Source organism: Cataglyphis hispanica, chromosome 1 (assembly GCF_021464435.1).
Source record: "Cataglyphis hispanica isolate Lineage 1 chromosome 1, ULB_Chis1_1.0, whole genome shotgun sequence".
Classification (NCBI taxonomy): domain Eukaryota; kingdom Metazoa; phylum Arthropoda; class Insecta; order Hymenoptera; family Formicidae; genus Cataglyphis; species Cataglyphis hispanica.
Window position 1 is genome coordinate 6338373 of NC_065954.1, and position 25047 is coordinate 6363419.

The 25047-nt window shown below is 38.2% G+C and overlaps 1 protein-coding gene across 3 annotated transcripts in view; it reads left to right on the plus strand.

Moving 5' to 3' along the window:
• The window catches only part of LOC126849872 (transcription factor SOX-5), a 144397-nt gene that overhangs the window by 92201 nt on the left and 27149 nt on the right, over positions 1-25047 (plus strand). For 2 of the 3 annotated variants that reach the window (XM_050592216.1, XM_050592206.1), the window contains exons 3-4: positions 16662-17399; positions 22565-22784. In XM_050592216.1, coding sequence (XP_050448173.1) covers positions 16669-17399; positions 22565-22784 — 951 coding nt within the window. In that variant the 5' untranslated portion in view covers positions 16662-16668. Of the gene's footprint in view, positions 1-967; positions 1721-16661; positions 17400-22564; positions 22785-25047 lie in introns of those variants that run through there. The other variant, XM_050592197.1, reaches the window with a different exon arrangement.

Here is a 25047-nt window from a genome sequence, read left to right on the forward strand (position 1 = left end):
AGATAGGTGCGTTACGCTTTGGTCCAATATCACGGCGATGTACCGCATTCTTGTGCACCACGTGATGCGCTATGCGTTAATCTCGTTCTTCACCCGCTTGCCCCCATTGAGCGATGAGATATCCCGGTAGGGGTGGTTGGGGAGATAAAAAGGGGAAATAAGCGCAGCTACCGTAACGCGCATAGCTGCCCATCCACGGTGCTACCACTACCCCTAACTACGCAGTCGGCAGCGCCTTAGGATGAAGGAAAGAGGCCAGGGAGGGGAGGGGGTGAGCAGATAAATTCTACCAACCGCGCGCACACAGCCGAACGCTCTGTCGGCGGCGTTAACAAAGACGACGAGGACGAGGACGTCGGCAAGGACAACGCTGGGAGTCGGCGGCGGCGGCGGTGGCTCTGTAGTGGAGGCAACGGCGACAGTGGTGGTGGTACTAGCGGCACTGTGGCGGGCAAAGCACATCTCGGCGTGGGTGTCGGGAGAAAGGAGGCGGCGACTAGGCTCAAAAAGAGGCGTGGTATGCGTAGCGGGATTCGCCGACACGTACAAACGAGATGAGGCGCCTCCGCAACGACGGTGAGATGAAGAGGTGACGGGAGAACGGCTGAAGGGGAGGGAGAACAGAGAGCGGGAGAACGAGAACAAGAGCGATAGGAAACAAGAGGAGGGAAGGAGAGACTCGATAGCAGTCGCCTAATGAGATAGAAGGAGACAGAGCTTACACCGGTAACAACAGCAAAAGAGAGAGGGATCGCGTTTGAAACGATAGGGAACGAGAAAGGGTGCGAGCAGGATGCGAGAGAACAGTAGCGGGGCGCTAAAGTGGTGCGGCGCGCGGGCGCCGAAGCGCCAGCCGCCGTTGCCGCCGCCGCTGCCGCCGCCACCAGGCAGCGCCTTCCGAATCTCATCCCGGTCGGTCCTCGGGGGCTTCAGTCAGTCAGCCGACGCTCCGAGACGCGGTGATTATTTCCATTGTATGCTCGCCGTTCTCTTCGAAGGGGAAGGGGGAGGTTTCCCACCGCCCTCTCGCGTTACCTCGCTCCCTCTTCCGTATCTCTCTTTCTCTCGCGCTGACCTCTCCGCTCCCGCTCCCCCGTTTCGCCGCACGTTATGCCAGAACAGCTTCCGTGCGCCTCTTTCTCGCCCCCACTGATACGGATCCACTGACGCACCGCGAGACCGCTGAAGCCTCTCCGTCGTGTTGCAGAGCGCCTCGTTGCTCGCGGCAGTGATACGCGAAGCGGAGCATCGCGCCGTTATCGTGATCAAGCTACCCGTTACATTTGTTCTCCGTGCGATTCGGCAGCCGGATATCTCCGCGCGCGTGCATCGTTTGTCCGTGATTGGTGTTGAAGTGCGCGACTGGTACTGACGACGACGCAGCCGGGGCTTACGAAGTAGCGTGGAGGAATCGGTGCAACTTGTCTTCTTGGTGAACGCGGTTCCGATCGCGTGCGATCGTGTCCGCTCGCGTGCGAGTGTTGGAATTATCGAGCTCGCTTGTTGTGAGTTACCGAGTGTTGAGAGAAACCGGTTGGAGAGAGAACGAGTCTGATTGTCGCGTTAGCTGTCGATCTCTTTGAATTGAATTTGTCAGTGGCGGTTCTACTCATTGTGCGGAGGTGCGTTCTTTTGATACGTGACAAGTGGTTCCGTCAATGGCAACGGGGTAGTCCAGGCTACCAGCGCGCGGCCAGGATGATATGAGCACGCTTGGCAGGTGAGTGAACTCAGCTAGCGTGTGCCTGTAAAATCGAACCACGTGGCTCTCTTGATGCACGCGGGGATCGGAAAGCGGCGGCAAAATTATATCGCAACCGTAATCACACATGCAAATGCGGCATGAGACTAATTGCTGGATAGAGTTATTTTTAATTAATATTTCATTTCCTTTATTATCTGTAAGTATTTGCAATTTATATATGTATATACTCTTGAATGCGCGATCGCAAGGTTACAAGGTCGCATATAATTTATACAAATTTCTACTAGAGTGGATAAAATGTGTTAAAGTAAAAATCACAATCTATAAAAGTCAAATTGCTTTTAATTAATCCAGTCTGTCGATACAATTTAAAACACTTTTTTGACACTTACATATATTGTTAGAATTATATACGTGTTGAAAAAAAAAAATTACTATTATATAAGTATGAGAATATTGTGATAAATTTAATCCGTCGTTGTTAATAAATTTAATCCGTCGATTCGAGATGACTTAGATGGCGCGTGCAACGGCACGCGTGCATGCTCGTGTAATGTGAATTACGATCTGGGTATGAGCGCATGATACGCGTGTCTATCGGTACGACAACGTAAGGCTTCGTTGATCGCAGCATCCGCGTCAGGATCGAGCTAGCCGCCGACGCGACTCGAAATGCAGAATTACGCTTACACGAGCTGCAATGATCACGCGTGTAAAGAGTTCTCGCCGGCGTGTAATTGGAGTCACGTCGCGTATCTCGCGATACACGACCGCCGGCGTGATAGCGAGATGAGCGCGAGGATGAGCAGAGTGTATGCGTAACGTATGTGTCAACTTATGTGGATGCATGCGTGCATGAGTCGTGTTCAGGCGGCCGGGTCGCAGGCCTCTACGGGGCCATGTGTTCGGTTGCGCGAAGAAGAAAGAGAGCCGGTTTAGATCGGAAGGTTGACGAGAGAGAGAGAGAGAGAGAGAGAGAGAAAGAGAAAGAGAAACGAAGAGAGGAGATGTAACGAACGAGGGTTGAGAGAGAGAGAGAGAAGGGAGCGTGCTCTTTACGCATTTGACCCAGTGACCCTCCCCGTTGCCTCTTTCCCTTCGACTTCATGCTTCTCTCTATGGGGTTCCGTCTACTCTCTCCGCAGGCTTCCCTCTATCGCGGTATATCCCTCTACACGACCCCTCTTGAAATCCGACGACAAATTCCTTCTTCCTTCGCGTGAACGATGCGACGAGAGAAAGAGCGATCACTTGATGCCCAGCTCGATCAATTAAAACACACGGCGCATATGGTACGAACTCTTTCAATCACGAAACGATAAGGCAGTTTTTGTTGATTAGGCATGTAAAGTGGATATAAAGTGAAAAATATAAAGTGGATTTCGTGAAAAATGATGTGGCCGGGAAAGTCTTAATATGCAATAATATTTATGAAAATTGTTTCCAGTTACAGACATAAACTCGATTGATATAATCAGACGTTACAAACGAACTGTGTAATCGCTCTATTCTTTATCACTTCATCACGGTAAAATTGTTTATTTACGTAGCATTAAAATATGATTTTGCAGTTTTTATCTTAAATAGTTTTATTAGCAAAAAGTTTCGTCAATCAGCTATCTAAAGTAAATTACAATTAGAGATTTGCAAATATTTCCGTAATATCCTCGTTTAATCGATGTTCCTAACATAAATAATCCTTCCAAGTATGACTCGAATTACGTGCCGGGTTGCCGAGTACGAGTTCACGCGGTAAAAATATCGAATTACCGCAGGCATCGTGATAAGCGCGAGCATACAGATTCCCGAAGGATACGCCCGACGCGCAAGTGACGCATAGAAGACTACATGCACGCATTTGCGTAACAAGAGCGCGTATCACCGAACGGTACGGAATCAGGAGACGGCGTTATCGAATTAACGCGCGAACGTTTGTCGCTCGAAGAGTGTATCCGCTTTATTTTTCACCGATTTCCCTGGAGTATGGCGATCGTTTCGCATTGCTTTTTGGAAACGAGCGATTTTACAGACGAAATTATGATTTGCAGCATTTGTCGGACACGCGTTCGATTTTTTAACTTTGATCACGGAAGCTATTTAAATTAACCGACAGCGCTAAAAAGTGAGCGAGAGTTGACTAAATTGCGAGAGCAAATTAAAATATATAATTAATGTTTAACGGTGAGATTTTGGGGCAGATTTCCAACAGAATTAATGTCACGGATATTTTTTTTCGCAAACATTTAAAGAAATTTTCTTTTTTTCTTTAACATGATTATGTGTATACGAGAGTAAAAATTTTATAGAGAGTAATAATTATATGTCTACTAAAGAATTTATATGGTCCATTATATGGACTATACCCCTCCGAGTAAATGAAGCATTAAAAATGCTGTGTACTTGTTAAACTTAGAATCCATTCATCGGCATCATTCCGCTTCTTCGTAGAAATAATATAATTAAAGCGAAGATACAATATATAACATGCATAAAAACATTTTGTATAGCTAAAGATGCAGCGCGGATCATATTTTATATTATATTATATTTCCCTTGTAATAAATTATTTTGAAGAAAGTTATCTCATCTCTCAGTTTTCCTCCCCTCTCAACTATAAATACAATATACATTATATGGCTTCACGCATAAAGATATTGTCCGTATAACAATGCACGCAATGTAATCTGTCTGCGGTATTTTATTAATTGCTTTCTAAGTATAAATCCAGTTGCTTGCTTAGCGCGGTGTGTCTCGAAATACCGATACGACCTCAGCTTCCTACATGCAGACAATCCTATAATTGCGCGTGACACCGCTCGCTACGAAATGAATTCGGGTACGCATGCATAAAGTCGACAATGAAGACATACTGCGCGTTTTGATTGCGTCATTAAACTGCGCGTTAGCGTACGAGACAAAGCACGATTCTAAAGTGTCAAAACATGAGACGGTCAAGTTCCGACATTCCGACTCATTGGCGAAAAATAGTGATAGCCTGATTCGCGCGTGTTAGCGTTATATTGAATAAGATAATTGTAAGTAGCCGGCGTGTGTTGCGAAAACTTTCTAACAATATAAACGAAACTGATAAAACTCGGATTAATTGCGACATGCATGCTTTCAAATCTCATCATCTAAGTGCAAACAAACTAATTATCGAGTCGTACTATTGAGAATATATTATATACATATACATATATCTTTTCGTTAATCGCAATATTTTTCACCCAAAGTATTAGGATTTATAAAAAAAGAAGTGTTAATAATATATGGGGTTTAAAATAAATGGAGTAACAAAAATACTTTTTATTTTTAAACATACATATGAATTATAAATGGACCTATATGAGTTATATTGCTTTAATAATACGTGTCTTTATAATCGCAAACGATATCGTACTTGACTTTGACCGATCTAACAAACGACAGGATGTGAAATGCATTTGCGTTAGAAAAAAGAAAATCTTTACTCATCAGCGTAATTGCTATCCGCTAAGGTCAGTCAACGGTCGGCATCAACAAGTCATTAAAATGATAATATGAAAGTAAATACGAATGCTTTCTTTTTGGATTCTTTCGCGTGCCTAGGAATTCTCTATCTTATTCCTATATGACTTTTACCGCCGCAAAATATTAGAATCCAAAACGATTTTGAAAAATTCCGACTCATTATACTCTAATAAACTGGAGTGCATTTTTAATCATAAATTCGATAAATGTAAATAATCGTAACAAGATATATAAGGAAACAAGATACAGTGAGTTAGATCGCTCGGCGATTATGAATTACTTTACTAATTAACGCGAATAATTGTGTACACAGTCGTTTACAGAAATATTCCGAGTCTTTAATTCCCGAGAAATTCGTTATAAAATTTACTGTGAATAACAGTGAATGATAAGCGTCGGATGTTTGACCCCTAACAGCTCTCTCTAAATTTCTTCAATGAGATATCATTTCATAACGTTATGTTAATCTTGAATTTGATTAACCGTAGTTATGTTATATGTTGCAATATTTTTATTTGCACAATTCGTTTCAACAAAATAGCATACTATAATTTTCCCCTTTGTTAATTTCAAATATTCTTTTTTTTATTAGAGTCATTTATTGTATAAATTTATAAATATTAATACACAACAACATTTTCTGATTCATTTCCAAAATTTTCCTATAAATATCGATATTTTGTGCTAATCTTTAGGATTATGGCAATAAAAATGCCAGATTGCAAAAAACAAATTGACACGTGAACTTTTTCGAATAAGCGTCAAATAGATAAAGACATACAATCATACTCTGCAGTCATTATGATCGTCTTCCTTGAAATGTGGCTATAGGCAAAAATAAGTTAGAGCCGCTGTGTATTTATAAACATTTTATGTTTGTACTTGCTAATCGCGATAGCATCTTGTAATAGGAAATCACGGCGGCAATTAGAAGTGACGTAATAATACACAACACGGTCTGTACGAGAGATAAACAAATGCAAAATATATTATCCACTGACCGGGGGCAAGTCGAGAGTGAAGTCGAGTTATAGAAGATATCGATTATGGATATCAGGCCATTCCTCTGATTGCAGATTTTATGTGATTTCTTTTTTATTGTATTATTTTAAGCGCGAATAAAATCTTATTAAATATATAAGTTAAATATTAAATTTGTTTAGAGGAAACATTAAAAACCCCAGAAACTCGTTAAAATTTTATTCTTTTATCGGCATGTTATAATGTATAATCTATAGAATTTCTATTAACTAAAGGAGAATATCGAGATTCCTAAGAATATTTAAGTAAGAATAATCGTAAGAATATTTTCCTACGAAGGTAGAGAGAGAGAGACAAAATTGTAGTCGACATTTTCTGATAAACATGTTTTATTATGAATATAAAAAAAAAATATGCAAGAAAAAATATAATGAAAAAGAACAGAGATCTCATTACTGCGGCAAGGTTGGTTTCTCCACCCCGAGAAAGCCGAGTTCTCGAGTTGGAGGATCAGTGGGGATCCATCCCGCTATTCGCAAACCACACAATGCCCGTACCCCGTCGCGAGAACAACGAGAATTCACGGCGCGGCCGGGATTCATCAAGACAGATGAATAGCGGCAGATAGCCGAAGTATGTACTCGGACCATCGCGCTATCGCGCGTGCAGCCTTTCGCGCACAGGTCTGCGCGCTTTGTTCCGCGATGTATAGGGATCGTGTACGCGTTTGAATCCGGGGGATGGCGAGTCTCGTCGAGAGGAGATACAAGCGCGTGAAACGCACACGGTGGAGAAGATGCCCATGTGTTTTTCGGGGTGGCGCGCCGTCGCGCGTACCCCACGAGTTTCTCTCGTTTTCTCTACGGCCTTTTCCTCTCCTCGCAATCCTCACACTCTCCTCCCTCCTCTTTAATGTTTCTCCGTGTTCCTCTCTCAAAAGAACATGCTTTTCCTCGTGCGTGCCAGTCGGTATGTGACGGTCGGTGCGTGGGGGCGGTTGCGGAGAACTCTAACGCGTTCCAGATGCTGCGCGCTTTGTTCTCATCGACGCGCGATGCCTACAAGATCTCTCTTTCTCCTTCTCTCTCTTTCGAACGAAATCCTGATAAATGCCTACGGCATTCATTTACATTCGAATACCTATAAATCTCATTTTTAACCCTACATAGCTTGTGCTGAATGTACAAGATAAGAAGTTTTAACAGTGAATTTTTTAAATTATAATTGTACGAGTAGAAAGAGAGGAGAGAGATTAGATTTTTTCAAGATTATTTTATTATAAAAAGAAGCAAAATATTTTATTTTTTATTTTTTAGTAGTCATTTTTCGATTCTGCTTATTAAAGAGGTATACACAGTTAACGTGCACAAATCTTCTAAATGTCGCTACTTTTCGTTAGTTTTATAAACACTGCTCTGTTATTTAACTGTAGACGACTATTTGGGTCTTTTGTCTACTTTAGTCTCCCTCGAGACTACGCTAAATAAATTCCTTTCGTCTTGCTTCATCTCTTTCTTTCAGCCGACCCTTTTTCCTTCGATCTCGTTTATCTGTTTTCTCTTCTGTTTCTTCTCTCTCTCTCTCTTTTTCCTTCGCGAGACGATACGTGCATACGCGCGACTGGCGCACGTACAACGCGCGTAACGCGTTCCCTATCCTCTCTCTAACGAACGCCGTTATAACGCAAAGGAGGAGGATCGAGGAAGCGATCTAAGGTCCGAGCAACTTGACACTAAACACATGGCCCCACTTCTCCTTTAAACCCACACTCGGTCAGAAGACCCTCCCCCATTTCTATCCCGTCTGGGTCTCTCGTCCTCTCGTCTCAGCGTGCCCTATTCTCTTTTCCTCAGTTCTTTTCCCTCTCTCTTTTTTTTTTTTTTTCCTTTATTCGTCTCTTGTTCGAATTCTTTCTTGATCAATCATGCGCTCGTAATCCACATGGATTTTGTTTTCAACGAATTCGTAGCGATCATCATCGTAAATACTATGAGCCAATTTTTTTTAAATATTAGATAGAATGTGACAAACACATCATTGTTATTTTGGGCATGAAAATTTAGCGCGACTACTATTCGTCACACATTGTAAATATATTATTACTCACTTATTTCATATCTCAATTTAATTCTCAGTATTATCCATACACATATCAAAAATAAATTTGTATAAAAAGCAATTGAGCCTCCGGAAATTTCCTTATCGCATTATTGCGAAAGCGTTCAGTGTGTCATTTCTTTGAATAATTAATCCATAAGATATATATATATATACACATATAATAAGAAAAGATAGTAAAAATCTGCTTCGTGGAAATGAAAGAAAAGTATGAAGTGACTTTCACAACGGTGAAAGGTCGACTGTATTTGTTAGTATCCGCTATTCCTCGGATTCACTTGGCGTTATCAACAGACGTCAAGTGGTTTTTTCATTGGCACCTAGCTAGCAGCTGATCGCTGTGGTGTACATAGCCTTTCTCTGATGTATAAGTCTCGATTGAACGGCATCGAATCTTGCAAACTAAACGTTCGTTTCTTTTGATCTTGTTTTTCTCTGGGAACCAAGTTCAGTGGTACGCCGTTGCCGCTCTCGTAATCAAGTTACGACGATATTAATTACGACGGCTCGATGCGGCGCGTCCGCGGATTAATAATCCGACTTCACTTTCGTTCATTGATTTGCTTCGGCGTGATACGATAGCCAACAAAAATTTGTTGCCAGAAAAAATAGAATGTTATCGCTGAATAAAAGTTTAACTTTTGCATTATTTATATATTAAAAAATAATTTTCGTCAATAATTTCCAGCAATGTACTATTACATTATTAATAATATGTACGTGGTAATTTTAACTAATACATACATGTAAACATTTTTAGATTGTACGTTACAAGATATAATAAAAAAATTAAAGGACTTGTTGAAGAAAAACATGCACGTATTATATATTGTGCGAATGTTTGTCACTTTCTTGATATTTGCGTTAAATCACTACATGCGATAAGAGATTTGTTTTTCTTTAAAAAAATTTGTTATTTTAACATATTATATATGTATAATGAACTTCAGTCCGGTGATACGAGTTTGTCCGCGTATCTTTCCTGACTTCTTCAAAGTTAATTATAATTTGCGTTGTACTAAACTTTTGGATTTATCAAAAAGTCTTTCATTGAAAGAGTCTTTTTAATGAAAGAAAATATAGAAATAATTTCTTCTTCTTCAATAGTTTATATTAAGAATATTGAAATTCCAAGTTCTAAAAGATATATCAAAAATAAATTATATACTCCTTTTTTTTAACATATTGTTTTAATTATTTTTACTTTTTTATAAACAAGAATTTTGGACTCTCTCCAAGAGTCCATTTTCTTAGTTTTTACCAAGTGCAAAGTTTTATATTACCATACTTCAGAGCGGAAGCCGCGAGTCTCGTAGATAAAAGCCCACATTGCGTGAACGACGAAAAAAAGATTCGCGGCGAGAGAAGTGATGTTGAGGGGCGACGGAAGCAACGGAAGAGAGGCGCCGGAAATAGTAACGTAGGGGTAGCACAACCGCGAGACCAAGAGACAACCTTTCTTGACCTCTCCCAGTTCCGCTGATAACATATTCTAGAAGGCAGAAGAAAAGCAAGAAGAAGAAGAAGCAGAGACCGATGGAAGATTGCTTTTACAGCCGATGCGACGCGCGACGAGGCGACGAGTGTTCGCGCTGTCGGTTCCTATGAATGTGTTTCGGTCTAGAATCACGGCTTATGTCTCTGCCTTGCGTCGCGATGCATAGAAGAACGGGGGAGGATTAGACGCGTGAGGGCGAGGAGGACTGCTCTCTAGGACAGCTGCTATCTCCGGTGGGTGTCGGTGGGCCGTTACGTAGCTCGCGCGGGTGGTTGTGCGGGGTCCGCGCCCGCTCATACATAAACAAGAGATCGGCCGAGAGGTAGCATCAAAAGAAGAGACGCCGGTACTGGGACTCCATTATGTAGAGCGTATCCCGCGGTGGTCCTATAAAGAATACTAACGACGCGGCGCTTTCTCTTACTACGTCCATGATTTCCTCGCGCGAGATCGCGGGTTGAAAATAGAAATAGCTATCGACTTTGAAAACTCTCTCTTTGCCTTTTTTTTTGTCAGCACACTTTTATTTATTTTATATTTAATTACTTTGGACTTTACTTTTTAGATATTACTAAATTTTAATAATGCTAGAAGTGATATTTTATGAAAAGTGCCGATTAATTGTATGTATGAGATTTAAATTGTATTTTTTAATTTATTTTTTATTTTATTTTTTAATTCTTTTTTTTATTTTTTACCGCCTACGTATTCATGATAAATGAATGCTTAAGCAATACATCGCAAAATTTGCGCACTGATAGTATATTTAATGATAAAAATTTGCACGCTGTATGTATGACGGGATTGTGTTCTCTCGTGTTTAATCTCTCATATGATAACTTCCGAAAATATATAAAAATGATAATGAGAAAAAAAAAGAAAATGAAGAGCTATTATTTTTATTAATGGTTTCTTATCGCCAATATACGCTCCAGCCAAGGTATGCAGGCTTGTATAAAATTAATGAATAACGCGCATCTTCTTTGTTTGTCATATCATATAATCAGTATTGAAAGTACTTTACTTAGTTATACTACTTACTTATAATGTTTTCGGCCGTTTTTTCATAAAAAGCAAAAGATAATAAATTTTTATATATCACGATATGATGAATTATGATTTGCAATTTTTTGTTTGATAATAAATAAATACTTTCACTAATAATTCATTTTAATTAGTATATGCAAATCCACATATGATGTTTGGTTAAATAATTATGGAATTAATTGTATGGTAAACAAGTAATGTAAGAAAATGCTATTAATGATTTAAAATTATTAATAATTTATTATTAATATCTAATCATAAATCTAAAATTGTATCATAAATATAAATTCTTTTATATGATATAACACTTTTTGTAGGATCAAAATTATATACATTATAAAAATCACAAATTTTATGTTACTATGGTCATACATAATTCTTAATTAAATTGCCTACAATTTATCTGACATGTCCTTTTTTTCCCCCAAAATTTCTTCTGTTTCTCACAGCTGTTTTTTACAGTGGACCAATCGAGACATAGTCTTCGTCCGCCCTATTTGCGTATGCGCTGACGGAAGTCGTAGCTCGCAGTATCGGGTCAACTTTCCCACCCCGTCATTGAAACGCCACCCCTGCTTTGCTACTTGAGCCCGAACAGATGCCGCATCCCTAAAAAAACCAGATTCCTATTATGCCACTAATAGAAAGTCTAGCGTCGGCTCACACGCTCTCGACTCACACCCACTTGGACGCGTGTCGTTATGCGTGTGACTCTAGCTGTTGCTCGTGTAAAGATATTCCAATCGGTCAAAATCCGCAATCGAAAAAAGTCACAATATAGTCAATTTTTTTTTGTCTTGAAATACTGTCTTGTTGTAAGTTAAATTAATTAAACTTAACATTTTTTGTGATGGATTATGATTTTTAAGAAAGAATGTATATAAAATACATATGTCTTATAAATGTAACAGTTCGAATTATAAGGGCATTTTGTGTGTCATGATACAAAGATATAATTTTCAATATAGTCATAACATTGGTTTTAATGATATTTTATCTGTGGAATAAATGTAATAACTAAGATGTTCGACCTCTCTCTCGATAAGCAAAGTATGGCAATCGGAGTTAATATGTGCCATGTAGGCGCAGATAATTGTATCGAGTTCTTTGATGAATTTACATTATGCTTAGAATGTCGTAATTTTGCGACTTGCATACGACAGTATGTTATTAGATTAATTGCAGTATTATTTAAATGATATACATAATATTACATGGCGCGTATATGTTTTTAATAACGCTATTATATTTTGTAAATAGTTGATAATTCAATCGCCGATGAGTCTTATAAAATTGAGCTTCAATTAAATTCTAATACATCACGTTCATCATATTATCATGTAGATGATATTTTCTCTTTACGTTACATTACGTATGTACAATGTTCATACATAACATTATATATGTATATATATTATTGTTGTAAAAAGAAAATATCATGTAACTCTCTTATACGTGGAATATGAATTTATGTGGATAAGAAGTATCGTGCTGCGCGCTGCTTAACAAAGTTTTCGATCCACTGACCTTATCAACAATTTTTCACGATAGTAGAACGTATGATGTATTAGAATTTAATTGCAGCTTGATTTCAAAAGACTCGTCGACGATAGAATTATCAACGATTTATAATAATTACGATATACACAACGGGAAATCGCTGCGGCGCGCGCGTACAGAAGAGAGAAAGAAAAAAATATATTACGTAATTACTTATCTTATATGAACTTAATGAATCAATAACTGAATGAATAGATATTGCGTGGGTGCGCGCGAAATACTCATACTGCGTCCCGCGAGAGAAAGACTCGTCGGTTTATCTCGTTGTTCATAACGAGTTTGCATTCTATTAATATCGACGGTCACATTGTCGACCCGTTATCACTGAATACACCAGATCCTGTGTGTTTGTTACACGAACTTTGAACTATATTTTCGACAAATCTTTTTTTGAATGTTTATTACAAATCTCGAGACACAATCGCAATCTCGCTCCTCGAATTTCGAGGGATTATTTCTTTCTGATTGTATATACATATACGCTTTCATTCGTACGAAATTATTTTTTTCCTCATACAATTATTAGTGGATTGTTGGAAACACACGTTATGGTATTCGCAGGAAGGCAACTCATCACCACCCGCGCGTTCCTGCACTGTCACCGGCGTTGATGATCTTTCTCTATCCTCGTCTGTGATTTCAGTCGGCCGGACACGGTAGCATCTGGCGGTTAAAAATATTTCTTCCGTGGACGTTCCGCAGGCACGCGCGCTTTTTGTTCGGTTGTCTCAAGTAAGCGAGGCTATAGTCGCGAATCTGTGCGCTTCGCGAAATAATTATGCCGGGCGAGAAGTCTAGAGACAGAAATACTTCACGTACTGAGAGCGCGCACGGTAAGAGTTCGCGCGGCAACAACGAAGAACCGCGACGGCGTGTACGTGTATGCGTAGACGCGTATAATGTCGAGACGTAGACAATAGAAATAGAAAAGCGGTGCGATAAACTCGGTATATACGTTCTACAGAAGAGAGAAAGAGGGAGAGAGAGACCAACGGACTCTGTCGGCGAGATTTCTTTGCGCCCGATTGGACGTTTGTTATACACTGATTGATTGCCACGACTGACAATCGTGACTTATATGAGATTACTATTTAGCATGCGTAGTTATGCCGGAAACATATCTTTCCTAACTACGTGTCTAGCTTATTTTAGCAAATCTCGTCAAACTTTAAGCTCATTTTTGGAAAGACTGATAAAATGTCAGATGTACACATTCTGCTTTTTTCTTGTTTTTATAAGAGAGAGCTTGTATCTTAAAAGATGTTATAATTATTAATTATAATGTTATAATTAATTTTTTTTTACCAAAACGTTAAATATTTTCTGTTGTTAAAAGAAGGAAAATAAAACTTTTGCGGTTTTAAGTTCTTTATCATGACAGCTCGTGTATAAATGCATGTAATTCAATATATCTCTGTGTAAGAATAAATATAAATATATTCTTTATAAAATTCTCAGATATGCCACACAAGAGAAATTAGGCGTATCCAGACGTTATCGCATCTACGGGGTCATACGGCGCGCGATACGGACTTTCGACTAATCGTAAAACGACTAGTAGTCTCTCTTTCCCGGCTAGACGGGAAGTGAGTGGCGTGAAAATTCATTAAATCGCGCATCGCGATTTATCGTGCTCCGATCTCGCGCTTGTTATCATCGTCACGTATAGCACGCCGCATCGGAGGCACACGTTCGCTCATAGTAGACCGCAGCACGTGGTCCTCGACGAGCCCCGATCCGCCGACGATTCGCACGAGTGCACGTGTGCGTGTGCATGGAGCGCGACCGCACGTGCTTACACAATCCCAGCGCACGGGACGTATCGCGCGAGTTCACGCGACGCAAAAAATGCGCTTGAAGGCGTGCGTGCAGCATGGATATTATTACGGCCATTGTAACACACATTGTAATACGCGCCGCGTTATATGCGCCCTCCCCATATCATCAGAATGTTTGATCGTTTTGTTCGGTGTTTTTTTGCATATGCGATTTACATAATAGACTGTGATAACGTATATCGAACACGACCAGAAAAAAAGAGACGTCGGCATTATAATCCTGACTTTCTTAAATTCGACGCAAGAATTAACAATAGCCTTTTAAGACAAGGATTATTTTTATAGATATTAATCTAACATATAACATTAATTTTTTACGATATACAAATGTTTTCTTGGCTTATAAAATGTGATTTAAAGCAGATAACTGTAGATATGAGTTGCAAACAATTATATTAATATTATAATATTAATAAGAAACTGTACTTTCTGAAATAAGGTGTACATATACATGTTATACGCAATAAGAAATTATACGTAAATCCTCTAAAAAGCAACGCAACATGCACTACATATCTCATACAAATATTATCCCTTTATTTCCACAAATATTATCTTTGTCATAAATAGATTTCCGGAAAAGAGAAATTAGTTTATATTGATTCAGCTAGCGAAACAATCCCATTAAAATTTCCTGATGCTTTTTTATATATTTATATATAATTGGCTAAAAATATATTCTTGTTCAAAACATTAAGTCGATTTTTAAAGATTAAACGGTATGCCAAATTAGTACGTGTACTCATAGATACAATTTATATTTAATATATCTCTTGAAGGATTAATTGATCGATTAATCCACACATTGTGGGGGGATCATATAGATCTTTTTACGCACAACGCATCACATAAATATTATCTTTATCTTCGCGATACAGTTATAGGAGCGCCTAAAGCGATAGCCGATGACAGCTGCGGTATCATTATATATTTCAAAACTTTATGATATATTGCTCTTATGTTCCGAGAAGATGCATGCGGCATTCTCAGCACCGTAAATCGTTCTCCATTTTGTGACTAACAAATGTCCGCGTAACGCGCAGTAATAAATCTCTCCCTGTAATTATATACATCACGAAACGATTTTGAACGCAAAGCGACATATAAAGCGCGTTTTCTTGGGTTGAAAAGTCGTTTATGTCTAAAAGTCATTATCTCTGACATATATACCTAATGCACTTTACCTCTGCACATCAATCGTGCAATTCAAAAATATAGATTAAACGCATTAATAAGATATATCATTGAGGCGTTGTTGAATAAAATGCTCTATTGTTTTAAATAAAAGAAATTAATACAAATATTTATATTTTTTTTTATATATATACTTGATGAACAATATTTTGTATTATAAACCTGAAAATTAAAATACAATTTTTTAGGAGAAAAAAATGTTTAGAAAAAAAACTCGGAAAACTCTTAAAGACGTTAGTTTCTTTTATCAAGTTACTTTTAGCGGAAATGAAGAGCTCTCGCCGTGTTAAAGTCCGAGTACCGCCCGAAAATGCGATTAAGATTCATCTCACTTTTCATTGAGCGCCGATCAACGAAATCGCGAGCTGTAATCGTTCCTGATTTTCGAAACCTCGCTCACATTAGCCAACGTAGCTTTGTCTCTTTCTCCCTCTTTCTGTCTCTTTCTCTCTCTTTACGTTCATTCGTCGCGTCTTTCATACTTTCTCGGTCCATTAATGAAATCTCGTGTTCGATTAATGGAAAGATCATTGTGACACGACAGCGAGCGCAACAATAATTCTTGCCCGATAATTGCGTCTTATTATTACGCCTCGTACCCAGTTATGTAACATTCCTCTGTTTATCCGTTCGACGATATCTTTGACTACGATGCTGCCGCCGAATCGGCAGACGACCGGTCGATCGTGCGATTTGAATTTAGATTTGGTAATTTGTAGACGGAAATGAATGGACGAACTTGGGATAGTCCGTGTCTAAATTAACTCTGCGCCAGATGGCAGATAGTTTAGACGTCGCGCCCGCCGGGGACGTCCGGATGACGTAAGGAACAGTGTCGCGTCGCGTCGTTCGCTCGCTCTGATCTTCCATCTGAAGATGTAGAAGTTTATTCTATTATTCTTTTGCGTTGCTAATAAAAAAAGATTGATAAACTGCAATAAATCACGCCTAATAAATAAAATCTGACATTTTATACAATTATTTTTATTATTCACAAAATACAAGTTGCATCATCAAGTGTGTAAAAAAACATTTGAAAATCGACGTTTCTAACGCCAATAATCCTCCCCCCGCCCTTGCTTCCTAATATATGCCACAATCAAGCAATGGCTGTTCACGCTACGAAAAAAAAAAAAAAAAAAAAAAAAAAAAAAAGGCAATAGAAAGCAAAAAGATGAAAACACTCAGCAGTCTCTTGCTTGTGTTGCAGACTGAGGATGTCCTCAAAGAGGAAGTCGCCACCAACGAAGCTATCGGAGGGCGGGGGCGGTGCGGGTACAGTGGCAGGCGCTAACGAGGAGGAGGAAGACACGACCTCACCGGTGGCCGGTTCCGGTGGTGAGGCAACCGTCGGTGAGGAGGGTGCCGCCATCCCCGTCGACATCGAAGAGTGCTACTCCCATCAGAGAGGCGGCGAGTGCGAGTCGTCCGGTTGTTCGTCACCGGCGACCACCAGCGAGCCGGATCTGCGCGACTCGCCGTCGCCCTCGTTGAATTCCCTGCGCACGGCCAAACGGCAGAGGCTGCTGTTCCTGTCAAGCCAGGACACTCTCGCGCCGTACCACCATCCCCATCATCATCATCACCATCACCATCATCACCATCACCACACGAACACGTCGTCATCGTCGGGCGGTGTATTGGAACCGGCGAGTTCCTCCGAGTGCGGCTCGCCGCCCACTCTCCTCTCCGTTGACTCTTACTATCCTCATCATCCTCATCACAACAACAACAACAATACCGTCACCCAAAACAACAATAACAACAACAATAACGGCAGCGGCACCGCCGCCGCGGGTAGCAAGAGATCCATGGACGACGTTCTCAAAAGGTTAACGTGCAAGATGAACAGTGAGTCCTTGTCTATCCAGGACGATACCACTAATAGCAGGCGGACGTCGCCGCCGCCGCCGCTCTCCTCGACACCAACTGGCCACAATGCACATAGGTTAGTCCAGGTGATATTATATATTGATAATGAGATAGAGGTTCTAGGGCGGACAAAATACGAGGTTCTGATTTTGTCATATTTTTAATTGTCCAAATGAGACAATTTAAAAAAACACATTTTTATCGCAAAGCTTTAAGCAAGATAATGACTGAAGGAAGACAACTCTAATAGCTTTTTCATTTTATACATAAAAATATATTTGGATATTAATTCACATTGTTGTATAATTGTTGACTCTGCTGTACATTCACATTAAAAAATATATTTCTCTATCTCATTTGTATATTCTAATGAGTACAAAAGAAAATTACTTTTATTTTTTTTTTTAATTATTGGAATTTTCAGGATGTTTTCATTACAGTACATCTTTCAATCGAAAAATCCAATTATTTTACGCGATTCACGATTCTTCCATTTAATATTGATCTAACTTCTATTAATACAGTCAAGAATTTTTCGCTGAATATAGGAAATGATAATATCTTATTCTTGAGAACTTCTTTCTATTTTCTCGGTCGTTCAGTCTTTAACGATTAGAGCAATTCATGCGATGATAAGCATTTCTTATGCAACTTGGATGCCATGTTAATTATATTCGATACTTGTTCGATCGACATTGTAACAGTGAACTACTCTGTTGCAATATCATAATGCGCCACTGTGTCGCCGAGGTTATCATATCTCTCCCACTTTACATAACTGATTAATACAATATAATGTGCAAATCTCAGAGGCGAATGTGGCTTTTTGCAATTTGCTATTACAAGAATTTTTGCTGTCGACTAATTTAATTGCTACCAATTATTTAATCGAAGAATGCAAGTATTTATTTAAGTATAATTTTAATTTTAACGAAGAAAATTTATTTATGCAAACGCAATTATAAATTGTTTGTGAAACAACCTTACATGTGCTATTATATTAATGCTTTACATATAATGTTATCTCGGCTATTTAATAAGAATATTTTAGAACATAATAATTGTGTGTTTGATAAATTTTGATTTTTAAAATCAAATATATTAAAATCTATTAAAATATATTAAAATGATTTAAAATCAAATAATAAAAAAAATATTCTTTTGTATGCATTAAAAATATAAATAAAATTTTGGATTAAAAATTGGATGCTCAAATGAAACTTTTAAGGAAAAGAACTTTTGAATTTAGTTTGTAAAATTATCGATATTATTCGAATATAACTGACAATGGAATATTTCACAGTTTTCATCATACGATATTATCGCCGGAAATTAGAATGTCAGCTATAATTTTGTTTTTTTTTTTTTAAAGAAAAAACCACTGTGTCGTTTCTTGCTTTAATATTCTCAAAAGGCCTGGTATCTTGAATATGGTAACATGCGACTAACGATCGGGCGAGTCCTAAAAGGGACCATTGTCTCGAAAGGCCTCCATAAGGCCAACTTAGTGGTCTTTTGAAATTGATCTCTACTGCCGTATATTTAGTTGACAATGACCAGTAACCCAAGAACAAAAAAGAATATAAAGTCAGCGATAAAATAGCTTAGAACGATATTATTATCAAATGAGAAATGAAAATGATCAATTTTCTATTTTTTGTGCCATACATGTTTCATTCAAGTGCATGATATATTTTTCATCAATAATTTTGCAATATATACTTAAATATTACGCGGATGAAATATCTTGGATAATCTGCGGTATAAATTTGCATTAAAAAAAAAAAAACAACCGATTATTTCATATCAATCAATAATAATTGCTCTAGATAATCAGGCCTAATAAATTGATTCGTTAATGTCGAGTTATTGATAATATCGGGCGATTTTTTTCTATTTTAATGGCGAATTGATCACACACAATGTACAAAGTCAAGAATACACAAAATAAGCGCGCGTAAATTGTTTGCGCGTGACTAATTGCAATCCATATATGCGTCATAAACGATGGCATGATAGCATTATGATAATGCTCCTATAAAATTATACATTTATTTGCTATTATTCTGTACTATTGCGACGCATGTATTGTGCATTGTTAATTTAAGTTAGAATTAACTGATTTAATGAAGCGCAAATAATGCAAGTTGTTTATGACATAATCGCGATCGTATTATGAAGTTTCATGTTATTTTTTTCTCGATCACATGATTGTCATTATTCACACAAGAAATACTTTACATATCTAGTCTACTGTTATGACAGCTGGTTTGCGTAGAATAATAGTTGGCAAAATTACACGGAAAACAAATAACAATAGAATAGCAGAATCCTTTTTGCAAAAAGTATCGGGCTAGATAATATGCAACACGTCTTATGTTGACATGTAGTCATTGAAAGCAAACGAGTGAACTTGGCAACGTGTGGAAAAGCGGTAGCACAAGAACTGTGCCAGTCTGCTGCCTACACTAAGCAGAAGAACGGCGGGCCAAGATTCTTCAAAAATTTAGCCAAAAGTACAACGTGCACTTACGTTGACGGTTTACCTTCTTTTTGGAGCACGTTCAATCTGACTTCGCGTATATCGAAATAACACGAATGATTTAAAAATATACGGCCAATGCTCACAATGTTATTATCTCATGACACATAATTGTTAATATACATATAATTATCGAATAATGCTTGATTAATATTTGACATTACTTTTTATTACTGATTTTATCAATTTATCCGACAATGAACTAAATATATGAATCTTTAACAATATGAATTTTCTTTTCCGCGAATATAATTCGAATATCTGGGTAGGGTGTTAATATCTTTTAAGGTACGACTCGGTAATCCGTCAAATTTGTACAAATTTACGCATTTGCAACATATTCGGCGTAACGTACAAACAACTGTAACAACATTGTTACATAAAGCGTCTCGAATCCGTACATCGTATATGCATCACTGACGTATCGCGCACACGAATCGTATTATGGGCACACACGAGCAGCATTCGGAGATACGAATGAGTAACGAGTAGAGTTATAGGGTGGACGAAAATATCGAGCATGTACATTAGCTCTCGGCTATTCTAAATATAGCCGGTATTGGATAAAAACCCGTGAAGTAACCATCGCATTATGGATCGGCGATAACTTTGAGATACATAAAAACTGTTACCAAAAATATTTTTGGTGACGGAGAGAGAGATTGACGACGTCGATAAAAACTTTCATCGGCAGTCAGTTTAATAGCGTAATGCTATTAAAGCCCGACCAAGGTATGAAAATGTAAAATCATTTTTCTTTAAATAGGATTTTTTAATTAAATTTACGGTGATTTTATTTCATGGATCACGAAATAAGAATGTTTCTATTCGAAATAAATCGAAAGTATGACAAAAACAGAAATAAATAAATATAGATAAACAGTTTGGTGATTTATACATATCACACACATAGGATAATTGATTGATTGATTCTTGCACATAGACATATAATTATCGACGATCAGTTATATTTAATGATATCAACCGTAGTTTTGATGAAGCACTGCTATAAATCGAATGAGTCTCTCATCAAGATCTCACGTGTGAGTCCTTGCGGAGTATGAGGTGCGAAAATCTCTTTATTCTTATTGACTTTATCTACGATCCATGTGCCATCAATTTATCATACATTCTCGCGTCCGTTAGTACATGAGAGCAGATTGTGTACGCAGAGAGTAACACAAAAGAGATGAGGCGATCATTTATCATGGCTCGCGCATGAAATTAAGCCCTTCAAATACCTTAACGTGCGATAATAATAACAGAGAAAAAAGCTTTTTTCACTTTCAGAATCAGTAAGTACAAATGGAATCCATTGCCGCGTTATATCATCATTATTAGACTAAAGAAAATTCGTGTCGAATTATGGCTTTTCGTGAAAGTTGGATGCACGCATTCACTGGCTGTACAAAATAAAGAGAAAAGAAAAAAAAGATTTAAATGCTCAGAAAATATTTAAATATCACACAGTTTAATCAGCTTTAATTGTGATCATATTTCAAATTAAAAAAAGAGTAAATGTGTTTTTATATATATTTTTTTTTCATCTTAATACGTGACATTAATTATCGAAGGAAACTTATTAATATAACATATAGATATAATATATTAAAACATTACTTTTCAATATTTATTGAAAATTGGAAAATATTAAATGAGTAAAAATCGGACGCCGTAAATAAAGAAAAAAATATGAGAATTGTCAGGTACTCGGAATGAATGATTTAAACACTAGCTTGCATCGTACCAGGTATATCATAACTTTAATCGTTGACCCTTGCCACGAGAGTAATGATGAAGCTGAAGCCCGCTGGACTGAAGACGCTGGCCTATATTTTTCGTAGCTTAGGCTTTCTCGTTGTCAACATCGTTCACCCTCGTTCACCTTCTCGTTCGCGAGTCTTTGTCCGACTTGTGGTCTTCTAAGCGCCGCACAATAGGCCTGTATCACTTATTCGCGGACCATTTTCTCCGACATAAAGGCGTAGAGGCTCGAGGCTGGTTCCGGACAAGCGCTTGAAGACCGGGAATGGATGGACGGAGAAACAGGGAGGCGGGGGGATTGATGGCACCGGGGTACCCCATCACGGACGCAACACTCGCTCCGTCGAGATTGCGCGGTCGCGACTCATCTATTATTCACCTGGCTTCCAGCATCGCGTACGCGACCATCACCATCCGGTTCTGACTTAATACGCTGGAAGCCATCCCCCTCTCTCTTTCTCACATGACGATCTAGAAACGTCTTTTACACACCAGCGGATATTTCTAATTGATATCTATTTTGGATTTTTTCTTTTGTATTACAAAAAAATTGTAATAATTATGGATAATAGATATAGAGAAATTTTTTTTCTAATATATAAAATCAGTTTTTATATCAGTTCAAATCGCTGAGGCGGAAATATTTTTGCCCTACCTAGGCTTCTACCTATTTTCTTTAATTCAAATACAAATCTTTTTATTTATCTGAATTATAATTAATATCTAATGACCTAATTATTTTATTAGTAAAACATACTTTTGAATTCTCATAATCTTTTTGTATATTTGTCATATTTGTTTTGCAATCGCACTTTTTAAATGTTTGAGAAAATATAACCTCAGAACATCCAACACGCACAAATGCCTTGCTTTCTCTCTCTTCCTCTTTATCTAATTGAACAAAATTGACCGTGATTCAATTGCATGTGTTACAGTGGAGTCACAACAACCGTGGCAAATAACGTAGCACTCTCGCCCGCGGATGCCGGAAGGATAGCAAACACGGAGGCGCAGGTACAACAAGACGGCGTAGCGGCCTTTCATAGGGTCCTATGCGCCGAGAGTTTCGCTGAGAAGGAACGCCGACTATCGGAGATGATTCTGCAGCTACAATTAATTAGGGAGCAACTGTTGCAACAGCAGGATCAATCAAAGGTAAGCAATTATCATGGTTATCATTCGAATAGAAGGCATAATCAAATCATGTAAATATAATACCGGATTATTATAAAATTATACTGATTGTTCTAAAAAAAAATTCACCGTATTACTTTCTGCCTGCGAATTTAAAAAAAAAAAATATTAAATTATTTTTAATGAAAATATTGAAGTGTCAAGATACATATTGAATTATAATTGAAATGAAAATCTACAAATTATCGACGTCTTAAGCTACAAGAGAATTCAAAGAAATAATATATCTACTTTTTTATTACGGAATGTGATCGAAGTAGGAAATAGATGATCGAATGATAGAAGTTGTTATCGCAACATACATTATGACAGATAATGATAGAATTGTAACAGGTGCGCCGATCAATGTATCTAGTTACGTCATGCGGCGGGATATCGTTTACGATTAATAAGGGCAAAAAAAAAAATAAAATGCGTGCCAAACGTGGCTATAACGGTGACGAAATAGGAACGACGGATCGAGTTGTGTCTCAATACAAATCGCTAGCTAGCGCATGTTGATTGATGAGGGAAAGTGCATCGATTACTGTGGAATCGTAATTACGCGGTTGAATCGCGGTCGTATAGATATCACAAGCAATAGCGGAAAAATGAGAAAATCGAGTTTCCTTCAGACGCGGTATGATCGGTTGAATGCCGTTACTAGTTCAATGTTGTTTTTTTTTTCCATTCAAAAAGATGTCACGCGCGATGAAGCGAAGTATGCGTGACCATCTCGCGACTCCTAGAGGATCATAGAATAATTCATAATGTTCGCTACTATGCACGATACTATGCCTTTCTCTACAAACAATTTAAAAATTTTACGTTGCGCGTTTCTTCCCGCATCATTGGAATGTCGGGCCGTATTCTTCCGCTTAAAAGCATACCTGCGATGTTCCTGACAATAACGTCAAGACCTCCTTCTTTCTCTCTTTCTCTCTCTCTCTCTCTCTCTCTCTCTCCCCCTGCGATATTACCGTACTAATAGCGGCGAGTCCGTTGCACCTCCGCGAGTAACAGTACACCTTTGATGCGTCTGCATCACGCTAGAATGCAATTCGCGATCGCACCATCAGACACGAGCGTTGCGGCACAATGGGATCTCATTGAAATCGCTCCGGCCTGCGTATCGGATTTGATAACCGCGTCGAGATTAGTATCGTCTTCGCGGCGATGACTCGATATTCTTCGCGCGGTCTCAAAAAGCGTAGGGTCATCGCTGTGGCTGTGGCGAAACACAACACGCCGCAACCACGCCGCTGTCTCCGTCGCTGCTCGAAGGAATCGCGGGAGACCGGAGGAACCTGTCTGCCCGCAAAAATGCGAGCGCGTGCAGATAATGCCCAACGTGTATTACCGTTATTATGCCAGTCATTTACGTGCTGTGGAAAAGATGTTTCTTCCACAATGTCCCGCTAAATTCGCCCGCCGGCAAAATTCTACGAATGCATTCGTGTAAATATTCGTCATGTGCGCGCGGTAGGTATAAAGAGGCCCACATACTTGAACATTAATATACGGAATTCGGGAGCGGTAACAAATCCGTAAAGTATAAACAACAAACCCTCGAGATATTCTTGAAATCTCGCGGGCGGCTTACGTCGCAATCCGTAAGGAAGAGCGCGGACAAATCGCGCTGACACATATTATATTTATGTGCATACATAATGAGGAAACGAAAATGTATTCAATAAGAAAAATTAAAAATGTGTGGATTTTTTTCTCTGATAATAAATTAGCTATTATGCTTATAAACGAATCGATAACTTTATATGAAATTTATTCAAAATGGAAAAATTAATACTACAATAATAAATTTTATTTTTTTTTTTTGTACTAACAAATTATATTCAACCAAAAAAGCAAAATTATTTTTGAATTAGATTTAATCAAATTTGAAATTATAATTTAACTTTTTTATTCATAAAAATGTTTTTCTACAGTTTTAAACATATTTGATGGCAACGTATTACATATTTTAACACCATAATTTTTTTAAAGTAATATGTTCTTATAAAAGAGCAAATATTTTCGAAAATTTAAAATATATTAATATTTCGTTTTTATAGAATCTATGATCGATATCGTGAAATTATTTCAATAACATTTGCAACATAGCTCATGTATAAACATCGTCTAAATGTTAGATAATTAGATAATTAATCATGCGAAAGAAGAAGAAAAAAAAATAGCCAGCAGAATTGGAAATTATTACGATCATTTGTAATTAAGTTAATAAATC